Genomic DNA, 11,643 nt, shown 5'->3' on the forward strand with positions numbered 1-11,643 from the left:
AGGCTCACATAGGAAAATATTTTTCAGGATAACGAAAATGTTTTATTTGGTTGTTCGCCATTGAATTTATCTGGCTATTTTCAGACAAACACATTTACGTGTTCTATTTATATATATTTTCAATATTATTTTCATGTTTGAATAAAATTAAGAATAGTTCATAGGGATAATCAATGGTTAGTTTGCAGAACAATCATCAAAACATAATGTGACTCACTTTAAAGGCTCACTACCTTTCCAGATCAAAACATAAAGGCATTAACAGCATCAGAAAATATACATTTGTGTATACCGATGACCTAAGATGAGGTTACAACACCGACAATATGCAAAATTTCAGGCGTAATATATGATAACAGTGAAGAGTCATCTTGCTGTTTTGCCGTCTGGCGGGGTGATAGTCAACTACAGCGTGGTATCTAAAATGGCAGGAAACATAAGACGACCCGCGCTTTGAAAATTAACATTTTATTTATTGTAATCAAATTATTCCGAAGGTGATGATATGTGTAGTGTAAGTTAATAACTTTTGCATATATTTCACACTGGAACGAATATACGTACCCGGCCTACTATACCTTTCGGCCGTGTACGAAATGGTCCCTATATGTCACAGGGACTTGGCACGAAAATTTTTAACCAACAGTGTACATATATATATTATAGATACTATAATATATATGTATACTGTTAGTAAAAATAATCGTGCCAGGTCCCTGTGCTATATGTCATAGTGGAGCACTGCCTCAGAAAATCATTCGGGCACAATTTTCTATACTTTGTTGTAGGTTTCCAATTATTTTAAGCGTATACAATCATTTATGTAATATTTTTGTCCAAAAGAAGCATAACGACCATTCTTAATATCTACTTTACCACTCATAAGACTTCAAATACATAATTTGTAGACTTGCCGTATAATTTTCCTTGCAAGATAGCATCATAGGTATATGTGAAAAAATAATGTCTCGTGAATTTGATATTTTATACGGTTCAGTTTTATTACCTAGTAGATATGTGATATAAAACAAGTAGGATAAAATGCATACAAACGTTTTAATAATGATTTGCATGATCATTACTTTGCTCCATTAGCAGTAATAGACACCAATTGTAGCTCTAAAGACGACATCATTTTCTGTCTAAAAGTCTTTTGAGCTACAATATGGCAGCTAACTTCACACATGCAAGATATTACATACACCATATTTTCCCTAATAAGGGCGCCGGGTGTGGGTAATTGTTTTTTTTTTTTTTTTTTTTTTCTCTGAAACTGGCTAAAGTCATCTTGCTTTTATTTTTGTATTTCTCTGAAACTTACTATAACCAACTTACATTTTTAAGTCAAGTGAGTATTGAAATTACATAATTATACAAAATTATATAGAAATTTTAATCATCAAACTGATGTGAAACAATATTTTATTAACACCTGCAAAGACAAATTGTCACAATCTGCCAGAAAAATTGTATGAAATTAATTGTTTTAAAAGTGGGGGCGCCCTTATTAGAGGAGGCGCTCTCAATAGGGAAAATAGGGTGGTCGGGTGGTGTAGTGGTTAAGCCGCTCGCCTTTCACCTAGCCGATCAGGGTTCTATCCCCGGCACGACGTGAAAAGGTTAGGGGTCACTTGCCTGATCACGTGGGTTTTCTCCGGGCACTCCGGTTTCCTTCCACACTAAGATCCCTTGCACAGTGACATCCGGGCCATTGAGAGTGATTTACATAAGTTGTATAACTTGTTTCTCAATCAATGTAAAATAAATAAAGTATATCTATATTTAATATGGAAATACGGTACATGTACTTGAGATCATCCTAATCAAATGGCCTTGTCTGGCAATGGAATGTTAAGCCTATAACCAATCAGGGCAGCTGTTACATATCTTCTGTTCCATCCGATTTTCATCGTAAACAAAAGAAATATAAACAGATCAGTAAACTTTTATTCAGTCAAAACACAAAAATATACCGTCACATACTTTCACTCACAAACCATACCTGTATATCTAACACTACATCAAAACATCATTCTTATCACAGGGACCAGACACAACTTTCTAAACAACAGGGGCCGCGGTGGCCGAGTGGTTAAGATGTCCCGACATATTACCACAAGCCCTCCACCTCTGGGATGCGGGTTCGAATCCTATGTGGGGCAGTTGCCAGGTACTGACCGCTGGCCGGTGGTTTTTCTCCGGGTACTCCGGCTTTCCTCCACCAACAAACCTGGCACGTCCTTACATGACCCTGGCTGTTAATAGGACGTAAAACTAAACAAACCAAACCAAACTAAACAACAGTATCAGGGATTTCCGGGACGCAGGTTTTCTGACTCCTTAAAATGATGGGTGTCCTTCGGACTCAATGTGGAATGAATTTAAAAAGAAAATAACAGGCCAATTATATTATTTTCTTAATGCATGTATAAAAAAAGTGTTCTATGTTCTACGTGAAAATTAGATGAAGTAGAATCAATGTAATTGTCTATTTTTTTCAAAGGCATATACAGTCAACACAGTACAAGACATATTTTCTGATTCAGCATAGAAAGATTTTTAAAGATCTACAATAAATTTTAACAAAAAGACTCCAATGTTTTTATAAGGGACTCACAAACTTCATACCTAGGCATCCCTGGGACTCCCAAAATTAAAACCGGACAGAAATCCCTGCAGTATACATACCTATGTATATATATCTACTGTTGGTTGGAAATTCTTACCAGGTCCCTGTGATTCAGATTAACACAAAATTCCAGTAATTTTGTAATCCGATAGACTCATCCAATACAGTTTCAATATTCTACATATTTCACCTATCAAATGATCTTTTATCAACTGCAACCTACTTTCTCATGACTTGTAATATCTTACATTTCCCAGCCAATCACGTTGTGACCATGGGAACGTTTCAAATATAAGTACAAAAGAGTTTTAAAACTGCAAATTTTGAAAATGTCAACCTGCAAAATTAAGTAATGTCATTGGTTTACAGCTGTTGATAGATAACCTATGTGGGTAAATTGAGTTGCTGAACAAGCAATAATCCAATAAATTCATATGCAAAATTTGTTTTCCTAATGCAGAAGTGATAAATACATTTTAACCCATCCACCCCTGAATACACATTTAAAGTCTTTTTGTTCCAAGACTGGAACAGCCCATTATGAAATTTTTGGGTGACTGAATTTCCTGTTATGAGAAATAGGATCACAATTTGTTGAGTGAATAATTTAATTCGCCCCTGAATACACATTTAATCTCTTCTTGTTCCAAGACTGGAACAGTCCAATATGAAATTTTTGGGTGAATTTCCTGTTAGACCAAAAAATAAGTCTGTTTAGGGTTACATTGGCAAAAAAAAAAATAGGATCAGTAGGTTGGGAGGATTTTTTTTTAGTGTCTTTCACTCTAATATAATGGCTGGAACCGGAGTCTGAGATCAAAATTCCAACTTTTAATATTTTTTTCATAGAAAAGTGGGGAATAAAAATTAGGGTCATGGGTAAAAAAGATAGGGTTGGTCGGGTAACCCTTTTTTTTGGCCTTATGAGAACAGGATCACAATTTTTTGGGTGTATTAAATAATTTAATCCAATGCACAGGTGTAAGAGACTTCAACTGTATGTCTAAAAACCAACACAACACATTCACCAGGAGGAGCGCGTGACACCGGATAACTTGTTGTAGTCCGCTAATTTCCGCCAAACAATTCTGCTCATTCTGAACCTCCGAAGATTTCCACGTGCTCGAGACGTTATAATGCATCGTTTATGAGAACGAGATATAGAACTATTCAATGGCAGTGTCTGTATATCCTCTGCAGCTTTTTCCTACAAGACAAGAACAGATATTAATACTGTGATAATCAAATTCAAAACTTGAAGGCAGACTAAGCGATAGGTCCTTCATTACTTTTCATAATCATAAGGTACCTTACTCCAGTCTTCATCCAAATGAGAGCCCAATCCCTAAAGAGCCTCTACCCTTTTAGAGGACTCATTTTCACTTACTTTGAATTAAACGAAGACTGAAACTATGAAAAGTGTGTAGAGGTCTCTCTATATATTTCTTTTGCCAATTGTTTAATGGAGTTTATTGGGTCGAAAACGGTATTAAGGTTTCCCTTTAGTTTTGACTATGAGGTTCCCTAGAACTCCTTTGAAAGGTAAGAGTCCAATACTAAAATACAGGACCATGTTTTTGCTAAATTAAAGAATACCATATTCATTAATCCAACAAGCAAATTTGTGGAATTTTCATCCCCCGCTTTCAGGACATATTGTAGGTAAACATTATTGAGGTTAGGTTTAACCTTGGTCGAAACACGAAAAAATAATCTGAAGTGTTATTCGTAAATAAGAATTTAACTTTGTTACCAAGTTTGATGAAAATCGGTTAATAAAATATATATATTGTTATGTATGACACTAAATACATGTAGTTATGAGATAAGGGAGATAACTCCTATAGCTTTTTTTTATCAATACATCCTATAAAGGTCATATCATTAGTCTAGGTTATAGAACTTTCTAGAATATAATCATGTATAAACAAATATGTTTGTAAACATGTTGATTTTAAGTAGAGATCTAGAATGATCTATTTCCAGAAAGTTATGTGTGTTTATTTGTTTACTGCTTTTAGTTAGATATTTCTAGAAGTAGAAGGTTCTCCAATATTCTTGAATTAGGGTTAAGCTATATATACTCCAGCTGCCCAAGGCTAATCAGAATTGTAATGAGACCTGTAATAAGACATATCAAGAATTGTACAGCGCCATATAAGATTCTATTGGGAGAGCTATTGTGACTTTATCTGTGGATTATTACAACATTTTGTGTGGATTTATTCATATTGCCTGGAACTTTACAAATCATCGGTGGACATTCAATTTCCTTGTGGATTTGTGATTATTGTTAATTTGAAACCTGGAAGGATCAAGGATTATACCAGGATATTCGCATACAGATAAGTAACACTTTAAATCATCGTATTACTCTTGTACCACCACTATTTACTTTAGATATTGTAAACCATCTCTGTATATATTGTATATATAATTAAATTGTGTTTTGAATTTAGCTGCTGGTTTCTCCTTTCTGTTATTCGTTAATGTAACAATATATATATACTTATTACAGTTATTGTACGGAAGTGGCAAAAAAATGACTTTTTAAAAAAAAAGTTATTCAATCAAAGGGCCATAACTCTGCTAATTAAGAGCGATTGAACTTTGCTAAGCCCTTAAGGCATTTAACTTTGTTACCAAGTTTTAACATTTGTTAGTTATTACACAGAAACTGCAGAAAAATGGCATTTGTAGTAAATTAAAGGGCCGAAACTCTGATAAATAACATCCGCTGAATAAGGCATTCGACCCTGTTACTAAGTTTCAAGAAAATCGGTTAATATTTATTACAGTTATCGTACGGAAGTGGCAGTAATTGTCTTTTTTTATTTAAGCAAAAGGCCATAACTCCGCTAAATAAGGTCCGTTGAAAGTTGTGATTGAACTTGGCTGTGTCCTTAAAGCGAATAGTCGGGCAAGTGACTGTAAAATCGGTAAAAATGGTATTAATATATCCGGTATAATTTCTTATGAATTAGAAAAATAAAACTTTCCGTCAAAATCGCTGTACATGCGAAGAAAATAATAATATCTATGGGAATCCTAAAAGTCCTCCCGACCGGCTATGAGTGCAGTTCACCCTTAACGCATGCGCAACATCCACCACTCTCCGTAGTAAACAAAACATGGCTACCGTAGTTTTGAACCAAAAGGTTTCCGCCAAAACAACCAACTGACTCACCTAAAATGCGAAAGGAAAGACAATGGAGCAGCGACAATCCCAACAAATGACTCGGTAAACATTACGACGCATGGAGAGTGTTAATACAACTTGTTATAGTGAAGAGAACAGTTCAAACGAGCACGCGGCTCCGGACCGCTACTGTACGTACCTAGGCCTACTACCCGGTACTCCCTGCTCAGCTGATAGTGAGTGAGTCTTCGTATTTTGATCATTATGTAAATAGTCCCTAGCAGTATTTTTTCATAAATGAGTGGTCACATATGGTCACATGTTTCATACCTGTTCCCCAATCGCGTAAAACGTAACCCTGGGGGTAAATAGCGGTTCTTTCGTGGGGCCTCTTTAGGGGTAATGAATGCCCTGAATATTTATAAAATGTACCGTTGTAATGCATGTACAGTTAGAATGTAACCGCTAGTGCATTATCAAGCTAAGATTTGTTTCAATTAATCTATAATATTATGCTACCGGTCAATTCATACAGTTCTGATGTATATATTTATAGATTTTTAATTTGTAAATTTTTGTTCTGTACATGTTCTGGTAGTGTTATACACATACATTGTATATAGGATTTACATTGTAGGTTAATTGGTAAAATTGTATTGTATATGTTCTGATATACACATATACATATGTACATGTAGGTTTTAGCTTGTTCTTTAGATATATTTGGAGGACACATACAGTATTATTTCTGGTCATAATAATAAATAGTGTTTGTATATTTATTACAACTGTACCTGGTTCATGTGTATATGACAAACTTTACAGAGTTGAAATGTACTGCAGCCATGTATCATTTATAATCATTTTTTTTTTTTTTTTGGAACTATAGATAATGAATTTTGTATCTTTTTTGAAACAATATTTGATTCTATCAAATGCATCAGTGACACATTCACAACTTATAAAATGTTTTCTCTAAAATAAAAAAAAACCCTGTAGAATGAACCTACATTTATTCATTTATATATATTTGAAATTGATCATTTCAATTTTTGTCATATTCAACAGATATAAAAAATTGTTGGTTCTTTTTTTCAGGCACCATGCATGCATAGTGACATGAATACATCTAAAGTTCATCCCTTGGACCTGTATACAAGTGTATGTATACATATACATACAATTAGCATCATATGAAGACTGAAGAATGTTGATATGAGTGCTCTTGAAAGTAAACTTTTCCAATATGGACCTAGAAGATCATGAACAGAACATTTAAACAGTATTAATTTATTAAATGTTCCTTTCAACTGTAATCATTAAATAAAATTATGATGAAATACTTTTTCATTGTTTAACTTTGTAGAAATATTTGTTTATATTAGTCCTCTAGATCCAGTGATTATAATTCTTGCATCCATATGCCGGCCCATTTGTTTGTCAGGGCTTGTGAGATAGCTTTTCAATTACTTTTAAAATATAAGGATTTTTTTTACATATAGCAATATAGATACCATTGTCTTAGGATTTCTAAATTCTACTTTACAAGAGAGTAGACTCAACATATAAATAAAACCATAAAACTAGCAAGTTATCTGAAATGTTAAAAATCTTTTTGTCTGAACCAAATTTCACATTTATTGTCTATGTGTAACTTGTACATAGACCATTTATGTATTAATACTGTAGTAACAGTGATTACAAACACATAGACTAAAATGTAGTATGTAGTACTATGTACATCTGTCTTTGATTTGAGTTCTAAACAAAAAAGTGGTACCTATTGGGAAGTTGTGACTTGGGCGGAGGGTGAAATACAGAAGAAATAGCTACACATGGAAAAAAGAAAGATATACAGTACCATATGGATTCAAAGTTGCTCCAAAATCAATGAGACTAAATAACCAAAAAAAAGCCATGTAAACCCCAAATATGCAATGACCAGATAAATGATAAAGCACCCTTCCACTTCCAGTTATCTGTAGCTATTTCTTCTATATTTCAACCCCCCCACTCAAGTTACAACTTCCCATCCTCATGATTCTTCTGTCTTTTAGCCCCACCCCCCACCCCCAACACACACATACCTGATTGATTGTCATGTTATTTCAGGTTCCTATTCAGGTATTATTCCTAAAAACCAAAAAGGGTATACACACTGTGTACTCTCAAAGGAGGGGAACCACTTCATTCAAAAATGGAATTTACAATTTCATCTTAATTTTGAAATTTTCAATTTAATTATTAATTACTGGACTATTAAAACAGTATAGAACCCCTCGGCTACAGACAAAGTACTGTGGTACACATTTCTCTTAATTAATTACTTTTCTTCAACTCAATCATCTTCTTCTCCAGAGCACAAAAAAGAACAGGAAACAACAGAAAAGGAAAGTAACATACATGCAGGCCTAAATGTTTTCTGGAAATATATATGATGTGTTAATTCTCACAGCATAGGCCTACATGAATGTGAAGAATTAAATATTATCAATGTTTGAGAGAATTTCCTAGTTGTAATTCTATAGCAGCTACATGGAATGTACGTTTACATATATACATTGTACGATACATATACATCATAAAAGTTTCTTTCCTTCCAGCTGGACATTCATGTCATCTCTCTCCAGAACTCAAATATTGTTTACAAAAAAAAAAAAAAAAAAACAGAGACATAGATAATTTAATTAAATCTCTGCAAAAAACTACACGAATAATTGAACACATATATTGTACTTGTAAAATATCTATGTATGAGCTAATTTATTTTCACATCTTTGACAGCTACATGCATGGACGTTCTATGGAACGTTTTCGTGTGGTTTTAAATGGGAAATTATGTTACGATTATTTGTATTTAACCTTCATGATTCGGTTCATGTAAAATACGACGAATGCGATGCTGCAATAATTGCCCCTTGCCGGGGCCCCACCTCTGCATCGGCCGAATATTTGTGTCGATTTCCATGTACAAGATGCTTTTATCGAAAAATGATTACAAAGCATTGTCATTAATGTAAGAATACTTCATTTGCATCAAATGTATCATCTCAAAACAACAATTTGCATACCGCATTAGTGGTTTATCACACGAAACGAAACCGACACGACTGAGAAACACATGTCCATGTTGACATTTCCACGCAGCCTCGTTTTCAAAGAGTTTGGCGAATTTATATTTAGAACTGTGCTAAATTTACACGGGGCTTCCCCAACATTTCAATGGTCAAAACTGGACACCGTAAGCAGAACTTGACCATCATTATGGTATACAATGACTTTTGGAAGGCCAAAGAACGCATTTAGACTGGTTTCCTTTGCCCGACTATTCACTTTAAGGCATTTAACCTTGTTACTAAGTTTGAAGCAAATCCGTTTACATTTGTTACACTTATTGCACGGAAATGGCAGAAAATGATGTTTTCAGTAATTCAAAAGGCCAAAACTCCACTATAAGGTCCATCAACAGTCGCGATCGAACTTGGTCGAGCCTTTAAAGCATTTAATCTTGTCACCAAGTTTGAAGAAAATCAGTTTACATTTGTAACAGTTATTGCACGGAAACGAAGTGTTACAGACAGACGGACTATAGGACAAACCCAAATGTATACCCCCGTTTCAGAAAAAACGGGAATAATAAGCTGTCCTTCTTTTTGAGGCCTCATTTCAAATTTGAAATTTTGAAATTGGTAGATTTAGGGGCAAAAAAGAGCCATTACCGTACTTTCTCGACATTGTTAAGTATTTTGATTGATACCGTTGAAATTCCAAATCGTAAATCAATATGATTAAGCAGGTATAACATGTATGCTGTACCCATACCTGAGCCAAAGTCGGATGGATTAGTGGTGTTCTGATTAATCCAGTTAATCGAGCATCATTTGTTTGGGGTGTTTGACCAATTAATCGATTAAGAAATATGTATGTGAGCTTCATCGGAATTGCCCGATACTATGATAAACAAAAGTGTATAATTAGCCGGTCAGTAAAACATGCAAGAAATGTCATAGAAAACTTGTCACAATCAATCGCTTGTGTGTTGTTGTTGCTCATATCATTTCAAATACTAAGCGTCTAAACGAATTGAAGAGCACAAAGCACAAATTTTGGCTAACATTTCACAAATTTACTACAGTCTGTAAGCCATCAATAAATTAATTTACAAAAGAAATCAAAAAGAAAAACCCTCTGGTTTTCAGTTTCAATATCAAAGAGTTCTCTACCCTTGCTGCTAGGTATTGATTGTGACCTATGTAATGTAATGCACGTGTTGGAGAGAATTTCACTGTTTCATAAAACAATGATGTCACATACATGTACAATAGATAACAACATGCAAGGAAGACATGATATTTATGCAAAGACGAATTAACTTACTCGTATTTTTGATGGTAGGATTGTATTGCGTTTAATGGCATTATATCGCAATCTTTCTGCACCATATTCCTTTATCAGTTCTCGCTTTTTAGCATCTCTGCGCATCATCCAGTCGACATATCTGGTTCGTACCTGAGCCGTCTGAAAAGCTTGCTGCTCCACTGGAAGTGTAGTATTTGGAAAGTAAAGCACCTAAACCAAAGAAAAATTCATAGATTTCAAAAGAGGGGAAAAGTTTGGCAAAATATAGGGGAATTTGACTCCGCTGATTTTGGTCCAAAATTAAAATTAATTTTGATAAAAAAAGCTGTAAAACTATTTATTTTTAGTTTTACATTTATTCAAACAAGACATTTTAAGCTCAAAAATTCAAAGTTTAGCTTATAAAAAATATGCAGTAGCTGTATGATGAATATGAAAATATTTGCTAACAAAAGTTTTAAACATTAATGAACAGGAGCGCCCAAGGGCCTTAACAGTCATCTTGACAATAGTCTTATATGAATCTAATTAGATATGGTGTCATGGTACTTTTTTTGGTAGCCATCTTTTATTTGGGATTGACCACAGATGTAACAACACTTGGTCAAGATAATATCAGGATCATTTTAGGCAAGTTTCAGCCAAAATACAGAGGTAAGAAGTTCAAAATGTGATGATAAACCAGAAAAATAACAACACTTGGTCGGGACAAAGCAAGTTTCAGCTAAATCAAATTGGTAGAAATTTTGAAAAGAAGTTCGAAATAAGGTTTTAAGATGGCGGCCATTTTGGATTTCGGATCGACCCGAAAAATAACAACACTTGGTCGGGACCATATCAGGATCATTTCAATTCATGCGAGTTTCAGCTGAAACGCAATTGTAGAACTTGAGAAGTTCAAAATGCGTTTTCAAGATGGCGGCTGTGACGGCCATCTTGGATTTCGGATCGACCCGAAAAATAACAGCACTTTGTTGGGACCATGTCAGGATCATTTCCTGCAAGTTTCAGCTAAAGCCTAAATCGTACAGGTAGAACTTGAGAGGAACTCGGGAAGTTCGAAATGTGTTTTCAAGATGGCGGCTGTTGCGACCTTATTTTTTTCATTTCAGAATATTTTAATGTCTGATTACAATTGGGAAATTGGCAACAGGCAATGCCTATATTAGCCCTGTCCCGGATTTACATATTTTAGTATTAAAAGAAAGAGAAACAAAAATAGAATAATTTACCTTCAAAAATGGCCTTGCCAAAATTCGCAAAGATGATGTAATCGCTTGCATTGCAACTATTTTAACACGCGAATTTTTTAACGAGGTGTTAATTCATATGACTCTCAATTCTTTCACAAACTATACCATCATTTTGATGCAAGTGAGCTTATTTAGGAAATCTTTACAAAGAGAAAGGCAAGAAATAAGACCCACGTTCTGAAAGTTACTTAACGTGTCATTCTTAAGCTTTCTGTTGTCATTAATTTCACTGTTCGAAACAAACATTTTACAGACCTAGATAA

General features: G+C 34.3%; 1 protein-coding gene across 1 annotated transcript; it reads right to left on the bottom strand.

Annotated features, from left to right (window-relative positions):
• Nucleotides 1-1,929: 1,929 nt before the first annotated feature.
• On the bottom strand, nt 1,930-11,611 carry LOC138309239 (small ribosomal subunit protein uS14m-like). The gene is made up of 3 exons (XM_069250393.1): nt 11,360-11,611; nt 10,146-10,337; nt 1,930-3,836 (listed from the first exon to the last, which is right to left on the bottom strand). The coding sequence occupies exons 1-3, from the start codon at nt 11,408-11,410 to the stop codon at nt 3,654-3,656; spliced, it is 426 nt and encodes a 141-aa protein (XP_069106494.1). The 5' UTR covers nt 11,411-11,611; the 3' UTR covers nt 1,930-3,653.
• Nucleotides 11,612-11,643: the final 32 nt, after the last annotated feature.

This window comes from Argopecten irradians, chromosome 15 (assembly GCF_041381155.1).
Source record: "Argopecten irradians isolate NY chromosome 15, Ai_NY, whole genome shotgun sequence".
In the NCBI taxonomy this organism is placed as follows: Eukaryota; Metazoa; Mollusca; class Bivalvia; order Pectinida; family Pectinidae; genus Argopecten; species Argopecten irradians.

Bases quoted from the DNA above. Each gene is read 5' to 3' on its own strand.
- LOC138309239 (XM_069250393.1), bottom strand. From the start codon at position 11,410: ATGCAAGCGATTACATCATCTTTGCGAATTTTGGCAAGGCCATTTTTG. The intron at 10,338-11,359 runs GTAAATTATTCT...TCTTTGGTTTAG, and splicing joins TGGCAAGGCCATTTTTGAAG to GTGCTTTACTTTCCAAATAC. The intron at 3,837-10,145 runs GTAAGTTAATTC...CTTGTCTTGTAG, and splicing joins TCCTACCATCAAAAATACGA to GAAAAAGCTGCAGAGGATAT.